Source organism: Pseudocercospora fijiensis, assembly GCF_000340215.1.
Source record: "Pseudocercospora fijiensis CIRAD86 unplaced genomic scaffold MYCFIscaffold_7, whole genome shotgun sequence".
Taxonomy (NCBI): Eukaryota; Fungi; Ascomycota; class Dothideomycetes; order Mycosphaerellales; family Mycosphaerellaceae; genus Pseudocercospora; species Pseudocercospora fijiensis.
The window spans coordinates 1,432,193-1,450,741 of NW_006921538.1; the positions used below are offsets into that span (position 1 = coordinate 1,432,193).

The 18,549-nt window shown below is 42.3% G+C and overlaps 2 protein-coding genes across 2 annotated transcripts; both read right to left on the reverse strand.

Annotated features, from left to right (window-relative positions):
* Positions 1-5,619: 5,619 nt before the first annotated feature.
* Positions 5,620-6,269, reverse strand: MYCFIDRAFT_183452 (uncharacterized protein; the record flags this gene model as incomplete). The annotated part of the gene is made up of 2 exons (XM_007930964.1): positions 5,620-5,773; positions 6,250-6,269. Coding segments are annotated over 2 exons (174 nt in total), but the record flags the coding sequence as incomplete, so codon positions are not given.
* A 1,264-nt stretch (positions 6,270-7,533) lies between these two features.
* MYCFIDRAFT_177083 (uncharacterized protein) lies at positions 7,534-16,989 on the reverse strand (the record flags this gene model as incomplete). Its single annotated transcript, XM_007930965.1, has 7 exons — positions 7,534-7,546; positions 16,009-16,021; positions 16,059-16,067; positions 16,118-16,157; positions 16,185-16,230; positions 16,308-16,331; positions 16,961-16,989. 7 exons carry the CDS (start codon positions 16,987-16,989, stop codon positions 7,534-7,536), a joined length of 174 nt encoding a protein of 57 aa, XP_007929156.1.
* Between the last annotated feature and the right edge of the window lie 1,560 nt (positions 16,990-18,549).

Here is an 18,549-nt window from a genome sequence, read left to right on the forward strand (position 1 = left end):
CGTTTACGGATATCGAGCATTACCTAGACGTAGAGACTAAGTCTATCGAGGCTCGGATCGCGGCCTAGCGTATATACGCCTATAAGGGGTATCTCCTAAAAGATGCATTCGAAGGAATTAACGAGACTAAGACGCTATCGGCTCGTATTACGCTATTACAGACGAGCGATACTAACGCTAGCTTATAGCTTAAGATCTTCCTTAAAGATAAGGAAGAGAAAGAAGTAGGCGGTTAGGTTAAGAAGAGTAAGCGATACTAGCCCGCTACTAGAACGCGAGTAGAGGTATTTATCTACGAAGAGGGTCCGTTTAAGGGTATAAAGCTTATCGGAGAGATCTCTACCGACATCTTCGCTACGTATCCTACGGCGTACATTCTTACGTAGCCTAAGCGCGGTAGCGCCAACCTACTTTAGGCGGCTTATACGATCTCGATGAAGTTCAAGTAAGATCCTATAAGCGCGGTACGCTAGAACTAGGCGCTAGTCGAGCTCGGGAAGGGCGTTAAGCGCACGACCGGAGTCGACTTCGCTCGTTAGCTTCTAGGCGCTATACTAAGTATCTAGCAATAGAACGGGCTTACGCTTAGCCGCTAGTATAGTCCGACGGCCGAGACGTCGTTTAGGAATACGATCGCGAGATTTAGCTTAAACGTAGGCTAGATAGAATCTATATTAAGGAGTTTCTATTCTCGAGATAGCCTAACCTTAATTTGGGGTCCGCCTAGTACGGGCAAGTCGTACACTGTGAACGCTATCTCTTATAGCTATATTATAGCTAGTAAGGCTCTAGGGGCTCTAAAGTGCTAAGTACTCTCGTGCGCGCCTACTAACCCGGCCGTGCAGAATCTATATAAGAACTTTAATAAGACCTATAACGCTAAGGGCAAGCTTCGAGTTGTTCTATTCTAAGGTAGGTATACTCGCAAGGCTAAGGAATCGGCGACTATACGCGACGACATCTATAATAAGCATTAGCGGTTACTATAGGCTGTCGTAGACTCTCTCGTAAAGAGCACGTATACTAATCTAGAGCTATAGGACTTCTACCTATACAATTAGACTATACCGTTTATTAAGGATTGCGTTAAGAATACGGATAGCCCGTACTATACGGAGGCCTTAGAACATTAAGACGTTGCGCGATCGGTTAGCAAGAAGTATCGCGCGAGTCTATCTCTAGACGATCTAAAGGAACGCACTTAGTAGCTAAGGAATAATCGCCGAGTCTAGGAAGGTCGAGTATTAGAGACTACAGATATTATATTCTATACGAACAACGCGTCCGCCTATAATAAGATAGTAGAGGGAGCTAGACCTACGCTATTGTGCTAGGATAAGGTTGCGATAGGACAATTCGAGGATACTATTACTAGTATAGCCTTCTTTAGAGAGACCCTTCTCGCCGCGGTCTTTGCTAGTAATTATAAGTAGTAGGGCCTACTACCGATCTTACGCGGTGCTAATGAGAGTATACGATGCTCGCTAACGTCGATCTTCCGGAAGCTCTACGAGAATCCCGACTTTACTAAGAAAGATATACTAACGGAGTAGCGTCGTATAGCTCCTTAGATCTCTCGGATAATCTCGGAAGTCTTCTACGACGGTAAGTTAGTCGATTATTCTACCGTAGTTTAGCAGCACGCTATCGATATTACGCTAGAGTACGCGCTAGCCAAGTTGAAGCTATACTACGCTCTAGAAGCCGGTAATCGAAGCTTGCGATTTGCTATCGACGTTTCTAGGATTAACAGCGTCTATAAGGTAAAATCGGCCTCCGGCTCGTCGTATAATGTAGCGGAGGCTTAGGCGATCGCCTTCTATATAAAGTACTTGCTCGGTACCGAAGTCCCTAAAGGTAGTCGCAAGATTTTGCCTTCGGACTTCCTTATTATTACGCCGTATAAGGAGCAGGCCGGTGTTATTAAGAGCCACTTATTAGCGCACTTGCAGAACACGGAGTTAGCGAATTAGCTATAGGTTAAGACGTCTGCTAAGGTCTAAGGACGAGAAGCTACTATTAGCCTTATCTCTCTCGTCCGCTATAATAAGGATAATGCCCTACTTCTAGGATTTATAACCGATACTCGATAGCTTTGCGTCAACTTGTCTCGTCTAATGCGCTATCTTATACCCTTTAGCAATTGGCTTATATAGATAGTCGCGCAGCTTAATTACGCGCCTTAATTAACGTAAAAGCGAGGAAAATTCAGCACATTTGCCTAGATTGTGTCCGATTTCCGTATAAAGCAAGAGGTAGTATTAGCGAGCTATATGCTATCGCTAATTAATAGTTAAGATCTAGACCTAGCGCATAATATCCGAAAGAAGCTAGTGCTAACCCCAAAATTCGGGAAAGTACCTATATACATCCCTTAGCCTCTACTATAGCGCACCTTCCCGCCCGTGCCCGAGAAGAGAGATACCTCGTATGCGTAGCCTCTAGATTCGCGTAACGCTAACGGCAAGCGCACTATAGGTATCTCTTAATCTCGCGTTACTACGCAAGACGGGGCAGAGGACTCTACTATAGACGATACTAGATTATAATCGGCTAAGTACCCCCCCGCTCCCCTTTTGCTAACGATAGAAACTGATTAAACTATCTTTTTTTTTAGGTTACTTATTCGTAGGCGTATTTGTTCGACGGTATTAAAACTACTGTCCGGAGGGCCACTTACCGCAAGGCTAGGCTATACGATTCTCTCGCGATAGTCGGGGCGGGAATTGAACAAAGAAACCTATAAAAAAAAAAGAAAAAGCAGCAGCAAAGCTAGTTAAAAAAACTCCTTCGGGACTCTTATGAAGTGCTTCTACCTTAACGTAGTATAAGAGCTTAATACTCTGCCTATAGAGCTACTAAGAGGAGCATACAATTTATATATCCGAGTAAGCACTATTATCGTTATTAGAAAATAACACCGTATTAAGAAAGGGAGGGTAGAGAATGTTTTAGCACTAGCTACTATCGTTACATCGCTTGAGCCCCTTATTTCCGGCGGCTGTGTTATAAGGGTTAGTAGCTAAGTAGTGAGAATATATACGAAACTTTGAACTAAACTAAAGGGAGTACTAAATTAATATAGCTGCTATCTATATAAGACGAACTGCGAAGAAAGGAAGAAGGGTGCCTTAGAGGGAGAGCCCCTTCCTTAGTATTCCGCCCTACGGCCGTCTAGCGCGTCCGACGCGCGAGCGCAAGTACGTATATCCCGCTTGTCCGCTGTCTCGTAGCGCCTTTGTCTCCTAGCTAACTTGCGTAGCGCGCGTATACGAACTCGTTTAACCGCTCTTAAGCAAACATATTTCTCCTAGCTCTTCCCTACCTTCCGGTTCCTTCCTACTACTCGGATCTGTCCTATAACTCTATATATCTCGCTTACTATCGTCCGTATATACGTACGCGTAGTTTAGTGCAGTCCCGTCGTTTGTATATTAATATATAACGTATTATTCTACTATATATAGCCTCCGCGGGAGTCCCTAAGATGTTACGTTATACGGCTAAATAGGCGGCTAACTAGGCGTACTAGGCGACCTAGGCGTACTAGGCGTACTAGGCGTACTAGGCGACCTAGGCGTACTAGGCGTACTAGGCGACCTAGGCGTACTAGGCGTACTAGGCGTACTAGGCGTACTAGGCGTACTAGGCGTACTAGGCGACCTAGGCGTACTAGGCGTACTAGGCGTACTAGGCGACCTACTTCGCTAGGGGCCCCTACTACTAAGGCAACTTAAATCCGATATTACTTTATAGTATAGCGGCTAGCTTATAGGACTTGTCGGTGCTTTCTAGGCGGCTACTATAATATGTGTTATCTGTCTCTTATTAGTAGATAATAGTATATAGAAATAGTCGCACTTACTATTTCTCCTTACTCTCCGACTATCGTCGAGGCTAGTCCTCTACCGCCGATTATTTTCCTAATATTGTATAGAGAAAATGTCGCTGCTTAGCGTATGCGAGGCTCTTAGCAACGCTTTATAGCGGCTATCTCCCTACAGCCCCTTGCTTATTTAACAAGGCTTACATTATCTACTAGTTATTTAATATTTATAACCGCCTTGCGAAGCAAGGGTCTAATAGCAAAAGTGCCGATCGGGATAGCTTCTCGATCGCAAAATCGCGACTTTGTATATAACGCAAAATATACAATTATTATTATATAAGATTGTAGAGCAAGTAATCGGATTTCATTCTACCTAAAAATTATGTTAATGCGACGTTAGGTTGTTGTGTTATAGTCTATAAGCCGAGGGCACTACCTAGCTAAAAGCCGGCTATACTTTACCTCTATTTAGGCTCGTAGGCATAATGAAGAATTGAGTTGCGTAGATGTGTAGTAGATAGGGATTATATTGCGACCGAGTGCACGTAATAGATTAGTAATTAGGGCTAGCTTCCGAACTTACCGACAACTAATTACGAGCACTCTACCTAATTCTTCGCCTACGAGCCTAATATAAACCCGTACGAAACTAGCCTACTAAACACTAATATAACACTACAACGTATACAAGATATTCTAAATAGCGGAGGTTGTAGCCCTACTAATTGCGCTTCATTCTACCTATTAAAAAAGTCTATGCGACGTTAGCGCGTTAAGTTTTCGCTATTCTGCTAAGCCGACTCGACTGTAGCTGTCCGGATTGCTAGGCGGCTAGCTATACTGCTAGAAACACCTTAATATATAATATACCGCATCGCCTAGCTAACACTTAGAGGTCCTTCTCCTAACGCCGGTAATTATTGTTTAGGTAGGCGAAAATTCCGTCCGACGCCTACTAACCGCTCTATAGCCTTCGAGGGCAATCGATAACCTTCCTATAGCCGACTCGATACTTCGAGGTCCTTCGTAGACCATTTCTGAATACCTTTTGTGTATAGCATAAGTCTATCCGAGGTGTAGTTGTTAAGTTGCTGCTATATAGCAGACGCGACTCTAAAGCTAAGGTTAAAACACCTAAAAGTCGCTGCTAGCACTACTACTATAGCTGCTACTATAGCTAGCAGACCGCTAGCAGACCGCTGCTACTACAGCTGCTACTACAGCTGCTACTACAGCTGCTACCACAGCTGCTACTACAGCTGCTACTATAGCTACTACTACCGCTGCTAGGCCTCGAGTCCTTTAAGATGTCTAACGAACCTTCTAGTAAGATAACGGTATATAATTACGACGATAAAGGCAATCCAATCCTTCCGCCTTAGCAGTAAGACGATAGCGGCGATCTAATAGACTAGGATTCAGATAATGCGCCACTTCTAGGCTAGCTAGGTTATTAGTACGCTCTAGTCGGTCTACCTCTTCCTAGATAGATAGCAGCATTGCCGATGTACTCTATAAGCGGCTTCCTAAGCGATATACTAGAGACTATCGTACGACTAGCGGATATACCTAGGGTTAGCGACTTCGAAGATAAGCAGTCGGAGTCGGAGACTATAGATAAAGAAGTCGATGCGATAGGCGGTAACTAAGATATAGATAAGGGCAGCGGTTGTAGCGACTAAGGAATAAATGAATATAGCTTTTATATTCGTTTATAGTGATCTAACCTGCTATATCTACTATCTAGGCCTTCCTTACTAGCTTTATCTCTTAGGTGCTAGCTTTATCTTCTAAGTGCGCTTGCCGCCGACAACGATAGCCCCGTCAACTAGGCGGTTAGCGGCGAAGTAGTAGCGGTAGACTAGAGTGCGTGCCTCGTCGGGGGTGCTTGTAAAGTCGAAGGGTTTAGCTAGGCGTATAATAATAGCTTGATAGCTGGCCAGGCTAGGCGTATAATAATAGCTTGATAGCTAGCTAGGCTAGGCGTATAATAATAGCTTAATAGCTAGCTAGGCTAGGCGTATAATAATGGCTTAATAGCTAGCTAGGCTAGGCGTATAATAATAGCTTAATAGCTAGCTAGGCTAGGCGTATAATAATGGCTTAATAGCTAGCTAGGCTAGGCGTATAATAATAGCTTGATAGCTGGCTAGGCTAGGCGTATAATAATGGCTTAATAGCTAGCTAGGCTAGGCGTACGATAATAGCTTAATAGCTAATAGCTCCGTAGACTAGAGTGCGCGCCTGGCGGCGAAGTAATAGCGGTAGACTAGAGTGCGTGCCTCGTCGTTAGTAGACTAGAGTGCGAGTGCGCGCCTAGCGGCGAAGTAGTAGCGGTAGACTAGAGTGCGTGCCTAGTAGACTAGAGTGCGTACCTCGTCGGGGGTATTTATAAAGTCGAAGGGTTTGGCTAGGCGTACGATAATGGTTTGATAGCTAGCTACGAAGGGTTTGGCTAGGCGTATAATAATAGTTTAATAGCTGGCTACGAAGGGTTTAGCTAGGCGTACGATAATGGCTTGATAGCTAATAGCTCCGTAGACTAGGGGGTTAGCGGCGAAGTAGTAGCGGTAGACTAGAGAGCTACGTCGGCTAACGAGCGTAGAGCACATTCTGTCGTCGTACCGAAGAGCTTTTCAAACTAGCTATAGCCTAATACGAAGTCCTTGCCTATGCCTCTAGTCGCTAGCAATTCTAGCCTTAGGCATTTAACTAGCAGCAGTCGGCGGCTATTACGTTGCGTTGAAAGTGCGATAATGTATAGCCGTTATTGTTGCCTTACTATTGTAGCTAAATAGCGCAATCCTATTAGTAGAGGCAAACCTTACCTACGAAGCGCTAATGTAGACCTACGCTTCCTAGTTTAACTTCTTCTTCTTCTTCTTCTTCTTCTTCTATATATACTAATATACTAACACCCCTAGCAATACACTAGCTATCGGCTTCTAATAGTAACAGTGTCGATACCTCTTTGTCGCATATAGGTAGCTCTATAGCGATTAACACTATTCCTTGCTAGTTCTGCGGCTTGCTACCGACAGAGCCGCTTGTCTAATAGTTAAGGTTCCTCGGCAGGTGGTTTGTTTAGTCCTTTCTCTTCGAGGTTTGGTCTCCGATAGGCTTTACTAAGTAAGACGTTGCGAGGCGACTCTCCTAGCGAGTAGGTATACTATAGCTTTAGCGGGCGTCGACTACGCATTTAACCGAAAGAGCATAGTTATTATTAGATCGCAGTCTTGTCTTAGTGCAACAGACTGCGGGTCTCGGGTAGATTGGCGGAGGTAAAAACTCTTTAGTAAGGTACACCTATAATGCGGCTAACGGTCTAACTCGGTAAAAACTCTTTAGTAAGGTATACCTTAAGTAGCGGCTCGATAGCGACTCTCCTACTAAGTAGGTTAATAGACTGAGTAGGTTAATAGGTTCGTAGCATTGCTACAGGTCTAACTCGGTAAAAACTCTTTAGTGAGGTATACCTTAAGTAGCGGCTAGGCCTAACTCGGTAAAAACTCTTTAGTAAGGTACACCTTAAGTAGCGGCTATAGGCTTCCTACGTTCGGATTCTTTATAGGATAATATACGCGCATCTAGTTAAGTCGGCGTAACGCCTTCGTTAGGACTGTTAGTTATAATAACCTTAGTCGTTGCGTAAGGGCCTCTAGTATACTTATTAAGCCCGAAGGCGCTTAGTCTTAGTCTTGGTCTTAGTCTTCACTGCTACACGACTGCAGCCCTTTGCGTATTAAGACTGCTATTCGACTATAGTGCGCCTCCTCTTCTAGCAAGCGCATTAATATTGCTATACGACTGTAACGCGCTCGACAACCTTTTTTTTCGCGGTGTCTCTAACACTAAGGGCGCGGTTATACTCTATTGTTGTCTAGGTACTAATAAGTGTCGCTTTAGCGATCGCTGTCGTGTTTCGCTTAATAAGTCCCTTCCTATATACCTCGCGTACTATAGTTAGTAATAGAATACGTTAATTGTTGCGCATTACGCGTAGTATATAGGCTATATATAATACTAGTATGCTTCGGAGTGTGTGCTTCTATAGCCGCTTAGTGCCGCTAGTTAATTAGATCCCCGGACGCTACTATTCGTTTTCTCTGCCTTATATAGTAACTAGTTATCGGAATGATCGTTCTAGGGAGAGTCTAAGCAATAGAGGGCGTTAACGTAAGAGGGCTATTGTAGCTTCTCGAAGGGTGCTTTTACGAGCGCTCGATGTATGTTATCGCCCTACGTATCTATCCTTGCCGTACATATTATAGTGCCAATAGCTGCGGTGTAATAAGTATAGTGCTAGTGTCGCTAGTGTCGCTAGTGTCGCTAGTGTCGCTAGTGTCGCTAGTGTCGCTAGTGTCGCTAGTGTCGCTAGTGTCGCTAGTGTCGCTAGTATCGCTAGTATTAGTAACTTCTCGGGTTTCGGAGGCGGTTCTTAGTGCCTAAGGCGGCCGTCGTTATCGTGTTAGACACTTTTGTTAGCGCTATTTGCTAGAAATGCGCGCAATCGGCGTATCTCGCTGTATTAGTAATATGCTATTATAAAAGTCGTAAAAGTCGTAAAGTCGGTATTGTAAATGCGCGGAAGGAAGCAGCTATAACGTTTAATCCTACCAATTAAGCGCTCTGCTATACTAAATCCGGGGTCTTGGCGGGACTCGGCATCCTTGTCGCTTCCTCGAATTTACGCTTCTCGCCTAGCTCTTATATACCATCGATACCTACGACTATCTACAAACCCTCGTCGCAAAGAACACGATAGATAGCCTACTTAGCGAGCTTATAAGGACACAATGGAAGAGCCTGCTTAGCGAGCTTATAAGGACACAATAGAAGAGCCTGCTTAGCGAGCTTATAAGGACATAATGGAAGAGCCTGCTTAGCGAGCTTATAAGGATATAATAGAAGGGTAGTAAGGAAGGACCTTATTAAATGCTATCTCTAGCGCCATCTCTAGTGCCAATTCTAGCGCTAGCTATCGTAGAAGCAGCTCAACTAGGCCTACTCTTATAGAAGCAACTTAACTAGGCCTACTCTCGTAGAAGCAACTTAACTAGGCCTACTCTCGTAGAAGCAACTCAACTAGGCCTACTCTCGCAGAAGCAACTCAACTAGGCCTGCTCTCGTAGAAGCAACTCAACTAGGCATTATACGCTAGCTCTCGCAGAAGTAGCTAAACTAGGCCTACTCTCGCAGAAGTAGCTTAACCAGCTCTCGTAGAACTGAATAGGCCTAACGAACCGATAGATAATAACGAGTCGGACGAGGAGATTATAGTCGGCGACGAGGACTTAGCGAGCTTATAAGGACATAATAGAAGAGCCTACTTAGCGAGCTTACAAGGACAAAATAGAAGGGTAGTTAGGAAGGACCTTATCAAATCCCAATTCTAGTGCTATCTCTATTGCCAATTCTAGCGCTATTTTACCGCTAATTCTAGCGCTAGCTCTCGTAGAAGCAGCTGAACTAGGCACTACACGCTAGCTCTCGCAGAAGCAGCTAAACTAGCTCTCGCAGAAGTAACTTAACTAGCTCTCGTAGAAGCAACTCAACTAGGCATTACACGCTAGCTCTTATAGAAGCAACGCGATCGAGCGTAGTGTTACGGCTTACTTTTCCGGGGATGGGACAAGGACTTAGCGAGCTTATAAGGACATAATAGAAGCCTTATCAAATGCCAATTCTAGCGCCAATTCTAGCGCCAATTCTAGCGCTAATTCTAGCGCCATTCTAGCGCAATTTCTAGGGCCATTTTACCGCAATTTCTAGGGCCATTTCACCGCAATTGCAGCATTAACGCCTGCTAGGAGAGCTACCTTAAGAGCCTATTATACGTCGACCCGCTTCCGAGAGTCTACGCTTAGTACGTAATACGCGACCTCGCTCCTCGTTAGTACGAGAGACGGTGCTAAGAATCCGCTTAGCTCGAGTATATGCCTGTTTAGCAGTCGGATCAATCTGTAGAGGTAGCTGTCGCTAAGTACGTAGACTAAGACTACTAGATAAGCCTAGGCGCTCCTAGCCTCGAGTTCCTAATACCTAAGTGTTACGGCTATAAAGGAGGTTAGCCTATACGCTAGTAGAGCCTACAATACCGCTTCTCAACTTATTTAGAGCAGTAGCGCGCTGCTATAGAGTAAAGGGTATTGTAGGTAGCAGTATAGTATCCGATAGACGTATATTTAGGGCGCTACGAGCCGCTTCTCGAGCAGCCTCTTCCTCGGCCTTCTTCTGTCTATCTTCCTCGGCCCTCTTCCTCGCATTATAAATAGTACGCCACTTAGTTAATACCTCTAGACCAAGGCTTTTTAGAGTATCGATTAGCTAAAAGGTAGCGAATAGTTGCTCGTGCTACTAAAGCTTCTCGAACTAGTCTACAAATACTAGCGCCTTCTGCTTAAGGAGATCCTAATCGATAGTAATACTCTCGTTCTATTTATTAACTAAGTTAGCGGCAGTAAAGATATTAGCGATATTGGCTAGAATCGGATCCTCTATAACCTTAGTCGATAGAAGGTCGAATCGAATACGGCTTGACCAATCTAGATACTAAAGGGCAGGCCGCTTTGATATCCAATCCTTTAGTATACTGAATCTAATTACTAGACGAGTGCCGGCTCTCGGAGCCTTGAATTTCGGGGGAGTAATACCCTCTAGAGGTGTATCGACATAAAGAGCGTCTAGTTCTAGGTTACAGATGTTATAGCAATCTTCTACTGCTAGTAGTTGCTAGGTATATACTACCTTATCCTTACCGAGATAGCGAAGACGACTTTGCGTAGACATATGCCGTATTGTTCGCGCAGATAGTTATTCTAGAACTCCCGCCAAATCCGAGGAATCTTATCGCGAAGCTCTATCTCTTTCTTAGTCTAGTAGTTTCTATCGCCATTATTATTATTATTATTATTATTAGCGGCTTCTCGAGTACCTAGCGCATTAGCATCTTCTCCTAGAAGCTTAGACTAGCGGAGCCCTAATAGCCGGAATGCTCTATGCGATCTACGTCGGCGAGGCTTGATTGCCGGGTAGTTGGATTCTAGCCGCGGCTGCTTAAGACGATCATCGATATAGTATAGTAGGAAGATAAAGGCTAAACTACGTAGAATAGCACGACCGGTACGGCTAAGACGTTAGACAACATCCTCGATGTCGCGCGCAAGAGTGAACCTAGTCTAGCAAACAAGCTTAATGTCTAGTACATTTAGGCCAACACTGAAAGCAGTAGTAGCAACTATAATCCGGTGTTCCGATAGCCTATCTAGATGCTCTATAGTCTTATAGAAGCGGTTGTACCGGCGCTTCTAGTCTCGCTTAGCGACACTGCTAGTGTAGAATGTTACTGTAGTGTATATATTAACACCTTTGTTGTCCTATGTGTATCGTTTCTTCTAGTCCCTATACTTAGCAGTCGTTGCGACTAGCTAATACCGAATAACATTAGCCAGATCCTAGACATACTTACGACTATTAATAAACAAGAGGGCCTTCTCCTACAAAGCGCAGTGCCGTGTAGTGCTATACACTAGTAATAGGGTCTACTAACCTGTGGATAGTGTACACGCTCTGTAATACACTATGTATACGACCCTTTTAGGCGAGCTCGTTGTATATATACAAGGCGGAGTTATCGGATACGCTAATATCCCGCCTACAACCCGCTAAGCTGCTTTATATTGCTTAGATATCCTAGTATTCGGGCATACCCGATGTGTATCTATGGGTGTATACTAGTATAATATACGATATATACAACCTCCATTTCTTAGGGGCTGTAAACCTACAACACTACTATATAGTGTAGCTATGCTCGCTCGCTTAGCCGAGTCGGTCCTTCCGGAGCCATGCTATAAGCGTACTAGCGAGCGCCCTCGAGCGCTAGGTATAGAGATTTAATAGGGATTATATCGTCGATAAGTGTTCGTGCATAGGGCGTCTTATCGTTGCTATAGTTAGGGGTGTTATTAGTAACTACTTCTCGGTAGAAGGCAACGTTACTAACAAAACAACGTTAATAACTAGTTAGTATCAATCTTTATGCCTTAGGTGTCTATATAGACCTTACCTTATCTATAGTATAGACTAGACTTAGTCTATTCTAATAGTACCGTGCCTTCGTAACCCTCTTAGTACTAGTATCCTTTATAGATCCTTCTCTTCCGACTTAGCTAAGCTTAATTTAGTATAGATTAGTGTAGCGATTGCTTCTATAGCTCTTCTAAGTAGTAGTTGCTTAGGCGACTACTTAGTAGAGAGTTACCTAGCAACTATATTACTAGGGTTAGTAAAAGATAGTATTACTAATATTATCCGAATAGCCTAAAACTAAATAGTTCGAGAGGTATCGTCGAGGGAGAATTAACTACTATTTTTCTACCTATTTCGACTATCTAATCCTCTATTTTTCGTGTTTCTAGTGATTCTACGAATATTATAATTCCGACTTTTTTAAAGATACCTTATTTAAAGGACCTAATTAACCTTAACTTCTCCTAAATCGATACCGACTTTATAGGCAAATTTGTAAGGTATATCTAGTACGATAGTAGGAAAGGAACGATAGCGGAAGGGAGTCTATTACGTAAGAGGGCATACCTAGGGAAGTATTAGAAGTATTCAGACTATAAGAGGGCTTACTAATCTAATAATAATAATAAGGAAACACCGCCGCGTAAGTAGCGTACGCTACTATTTAGTATCGCTAAGCCTAAGAAGGTACGCGACTTAGCTATTATAAGAGCGGTATTATATAGTAGAAAGCTATTTAATCTCGTAGACGCGAGATTCTACCCTAAATAGCGCGAGGCCTTCTATACCTTCGACGCTAATTATAACCCTCCGAGTCGCAATAAGGTAGTAGATTATATCGACAAGATACGAGCGGAAGTCGAAAAGGACGTACAGGCGGCATTTAATACGCTTTAAGACCTTAACTTTAGCGCCGACGAGAGTAAGAGTCGCGGTAGTACTCGCTTCTATAATCTATTAGCTAATATAGTGTCTAGCTCGTTCTTCTACAACCTACTAGATATAAAGGACTCTAACGCTAACGCTATAACCCTCGCGAGGTAGATAACTAAGTAGGTAGCGCCCTTCGTTAATAGCGACCTTAAGCGCTAGAATTCCCTCTAAACCGATACCTACGCGACAATAAGAGCGCTCTACGACCGACTCGCCGACAATCTACTTACTAAGTATATAATCTATATATTCTGCGACTCGTACGGCATATAGCTATATATTAGCGACTAGAGTAACAATTAGAAGGACTCGCACCTGCCGTTCTGTAGCGATACGCTCCGCGAAGCGGTATACGTACTTGCTTTATTTAAGAGGTCGAAGAAGGCTTAGAATATTCTTAAGGCTTTTACTAAGGACAATAAGGCTATATTAAGGGCATTTGCTATCGCCTATCTTACTCGCTAGGGTTTATACTATACTACAATATATAGCCTATTCGTAGTAATAACCTACCTTTAAGACTGCGCGAGGATTATAGCTTAACGGCTATTTAGAGGCTCGAATAGTCGCCTAGTAAAGGGAGCTTCTACTGCCCTTAAGACTATTAACTCGCCTCTATTCTAGAGCCGCCTATAGAGCCTTTATATACTCCTTTAGCTTATTAACGAAGTACGGCTAGTTAGTAAGAGCGATACCTCGAAGGTTAGTAATATCGTACCTCGCTAGTAGTAGCTACGTCGTTTAATATAGTAGGCGCGCCTGCCTTACGAGAAGGACCTACTGTCGCTCTTCGACCTCCGGTTTGCTAAGCAGACTTAACCTATCTACTAGGTAGTATACTTACTATCTATTAACAAACTAGCAGTTTCTCGAGACTTTAGCAACCGCGAAGAAGAGTACTACTCTGCCTTCTTTAAGGGCTATTTTAGCTACGAAGAGAGCGATCCTTCTATATACGAGCGCTATCTCTAATTTAACGACGAATTTATCGAGTTTCGAGACTCTACGCAACGCTTCTTTACTATTAGTAACAACGAGCTTAGTCGGCACCGTAAGCGCGGCAATATTACTGCTTATTAGGACTTCCTCGCTCGCAAAGCACCTCTTATTATAGAGATTGCCCTCCGCCTATATAGAATACCTGCTAATTTAGTGCCTTCTAAGCGAGCCTTTAGCGCTATAAACTTTATATAGAACGACTATCGCTCGAAGCTGTCCGCTACTCGTACTAACGACTATACCTATATCTATATAAATAGCCGCGCCTTGCGTAGAAGACCCGTAGAAGAGGTAATAAGAAGGCAACGATAAGCTAAATTGCGAGAGATATAGTAGCGATAGCTAGTAACTAAGAAGGAGATTAGGAAGGCGGAATTAGACGTATTGCTAGCTTTCGAAGAAGCTATAATAAACGACTATTGCCTGCTACCGAGTAACCCTCGCTATCTCTATATACCTAACCTTAAATAGCTGTTTAATCTATACGGTCTAGCCGCTTTCTAAGAAGAAGACAACGACTTTGAAGATAAGCTAGTTAATTATAAAGCGCTCTTTAAGGCGCTTCTAATACCGACTAGAAGTTAACTATTGCAGCACTTACTATTCTTTAAGCCTATTAATAGCTAGGCCTCTAGTAAGCACGACCCTCTAGTTAATTACTTACTGTTTAGCTAGTCGCTCTTATAAGACAACAATAGCTAGCAATATCTAGAGACCTATAGTAACTATGCTAGTATAGAAGCGCTTAGATAAGCGCTCTAGCGGCCGAGCGATTAAGCTTAAGAAGTGGTCTATTCTATAGCAAGAAGTGGTCTATATAGTGTCTTATTCTATAGTAAGAAGTGTCTCGTTCTATAGCAAGAAGTAGTCTATATAGTGTCTCGTTCTATAGTCTATATTGCTAGTTGTATATATATAACCTTCTACCTCTAGTTAGCGGCCTTTAGCCCTAGGTTATTAACTGCTTAGTCGACTATATTAACGTTATTAATAGTATTAGCAACGTTGCTAACGTTAGTCGTAATTAACAACCTAGCACCCCTAAGTTCGAAAGGCTCTCGCATTTGCCTAATTCCCGTCTATAGGGTATAGCTAAGTCCGATAACAATTTATACTTTCCGATAACAACCTTTATAATATTGCTAGGTTATCTACGTCTATAACAACTCAATCGTCGTAATATTATCCGATTAGCAGGGTCGTATACTATTATACTAAGAGCCCGCTTAGAGAGGCCTTATTTCTAATCCCTATGCTACTAGAAGCCTCCTATACTAATACTTCCCCTTTCTAGTACTATACTAGCATCGCTGCTGCGCTAACGGTATATAGGCAATGTCCTGCCTCCGAATAGAGCAAAAGAGGAGGTATTTTAGTATAGGGTAGGCGCGCAAGAGCTATGTAAACAATAGGTGTTATAGGGGCAGAAGGAAGGTATAAAGAGCTAGCTAGAGGGACTATTAGGCAGAGGATACACACTCTTTAGAGCGCTCGTTTAGAATATACAAGAGCTTAGTTTAAGCCTTCTATACTCATTTCTATACTACAATTATAGCTCGGAAGCTTCTATAGGTTCTTCTAACGCCTACCTATAAGGATACCTCCTTCTCTAAAGACTCCCCTTCCCTAATATCCCCCCCCCCCCCTTCTTACCTATTCTTAAAGCTAGTATTCTAACGCAACTACTAGACAATCCCTTTAATCTATTACCTCTTTAGCACTCGTTTAAAGAGTCCTTTAGTACTATCGCGGAGCCTGCAATACCCTTACTATTTAAATACTCTAGTAACCTAGTTAAGCTATTAGCTAGCTATATACCGCTTAGTAGGTCGTTCTTCTAGAAGCTTATCGATACTACTAAGCAATAGACTACAACTAGCGACTCTTAGCTATAAGACACACTCTAACTACTAGACTATTGCTAGGAGACCTTAGATAATAGCCTTATTAATAAGACAGCTTATTAGTCTACTTAGCGCAGGAAGAGACAGGATCTTCTTAAGCGCTATCGGCTTAGGTCCTATACTAAGGAGCTATATAAACGCAACTAGACTATTAACGATATTACTAGCTTCCTAGACTGTAACTATAAGGATATCTCTCGTATTGTTAGTAAGGTTATTACTCTAGTTAAAGCAAGGCTAAAGCACTTACCTCCTAAGCGCAAAGTGCGCTTCTTACTAGATAATGTTGGAATATACAGTCTAGTTGGTTACCTGGTAGGGAATGCTAAGCAGACTGGATCACATAATAATAATTATGTAACTAATCCAAGCTGACACCTTTTAGGTTGAACTCTAACCTATAGATAATAACAATACACACTTGCTGTTCCTACTTTGGCCCCTACTATTCCTTGTAGCTTCTGTTGCAGTTTATAATCCATTTATACCTGTCGGCCCTCCTCAGCTTGATAGGTTATGAGCCCGGGTTTGCAACTACAAGGTAGAAAGACTAAAGTAGTATAGGTCACTCCTAGACCTATAAGTCTAGTCCTAGAAGGAAGAGGCAAAACAGGAGAGGGAGACTCGAGGCAGACCTACACATATTGCACAAAGAAGCCCTATACATATAAGCTGTAAAAGAACCTAGTGAGGCACACTTAGAAAGTGTAAAGGGAATAGATAAGCCTAAGTTTTGAGCACCTTCGGATAAGCCTCAGACTTAGTACTTAGTACTGCTAATACCCTAACTTGTTAGTATACAGTTAGGAAGGACTTGAGGAAGTTATTAGCCTTATAGAGCCGGAATCTGTTCCAAGTTTTCAGTAACCTTCCAAAACTGAGCTAAGTTGTTAGTAACCTTTAAACTATTATAGGCCTAGTAGAGCTAGGGATCTGCTAACTAAGGAAGACAGCTATCTAGAAACTGTCATTTTTAGATTAAAGAAAGAGCTTGTTTCTAGAGTTTGTTTAGGATTGACTTACAGAAGAAATTATAGATTAAGAAGGTAGAATTAGCAAGAGAAGGGCTGCACTAATCTTGATAAGGGAGAATTATAAATTATAGTTCAAGATTATTAGGATGCACCTAATAAAACTGAAGGTTGAATAGGTACTAGATAAAGCAGTCCTTAACACCCTAGGGTCTACACTATCTGAGTATATCTTAACAACATTATTAGAATCTTTGGATTGGTTAATTAGAAGAGCAAGCTATAAGGTTCACAATGCAACAGCATTGTATAAGATGTTCATCTACATCTTAGAAGATAACTAGGACGAATGTTAAGAGCTTGAACATACAAAGCATTTATAGGACTAGGCAAGAGGGAAATATAAGAGGAAACTGCAGGCAATAGGGAGAAGTTTACTCTAGCAGTATACCAATTTCAATATAGAAGAGGGTTAGACAATTGATGAAGCATAGCAAAGCCTAAGTAGCATAGCTAGGAAGGCAGTATCTATCTCTCCCTAGTTTAAGGACATTAAGACTAAGGAGAGGAAAGTTCAGCAGTTACTAGCGGCCCTTCTAGAAATATTTAGTACTGTTAGGGATAGGATTGACCTAAGGCAGGACCTTAGCCTATAGGACATCCTTAGAATCCTAAGAGAAAAGCAAGAGTAGATAACAAGCTAGGAGACAGCTATGTTTACTAAGAAAAGGAATTAGGCAGGAGTAGGCAGAGACTTATTATGCTTCCTATATAGAGGGAAACATTAGATTAAAGAGTGCCCTAGCCTAGACAAGGCAAAAGCAGCTATCTAGCCAAGACAAAGCTACAGGACAGTAAAGAAACAATCCCTATCTAGAGCTAGGAGGGGATCTTTACTAGACAAAGAACAACTCAAAGAGATAGTGAAGAAACTGAGCCTAAAGATACAATCCCTAGAGAAGAAGACTAGGAAACTATCTTTTAAGAAAGCCTATATAGCACAAGATGTAGAGGCATCCTCTAAATCATCTCTCCCCTCTAAGGAAGAAGATATTAATAAGGTAGCTTATTCAACTATTGAAGCAAAAGGCAAGTATAAGCTATCTAAGTGGCTGCTTAACTCCTATGCTTCTGCCTACATAACTAACTAAGAATCACTCTTTAGAGAACTAAAGCCTCTTAAGAGGAAAAAGTAGATTAAGGTTGGGGGTAGCTACTTAACAGCTACACATATTAGGAGTGCAGTTATAGGTAGAAGGAAAGGCAAACAGATTATATTGAAAGGTGTTCTCTTTGTACCTAGGCTTAGAGTCAATCTTGTTTCTTAGAACTAGTTTAGTAAGCAGTTTGGTGTTCAACTACTAAAATTCACACTTTACTTACCTAATAGAAAGCTAGTTGTCTAGACAAGGCTTTTAGGAGGAGTGCTATTCATTGAGGAAATCAGCTAAGACCTAGATAAGGTCGTATATATATACATCCCTTAGGACTCAATAAATGATAATGCTTATACACTTGTAGCCTAGACTAACTAGGATTAGTAGGAGCTATAGCATAGAAGAGTTAGACACTTTAGAGAAGGAGTGCTAAAAGACCTTTACAAAGTAACTAACCTAAAGGACAAAATTCCTATCCCTATAAAGCATTAGCCCTATAGGGTGTATTCTCTAGCCAAAATGAAAAAACATAGAGGGAAGGAGACTAAGAGAAAGCTAGCTAGGCTTTCCCTTGTCTCGATTGATATCTATAGACTATTACCTGTCTTAAGACTAGGTTTCAAATAGTAGCTTGAGATTGTTAACAACTTTTCAAGAAAGAAGTAGGCATTCCTATTAAAATCAAGAGAAGATATAGTAAATACATTGTAGGGATAGAGAAGAAA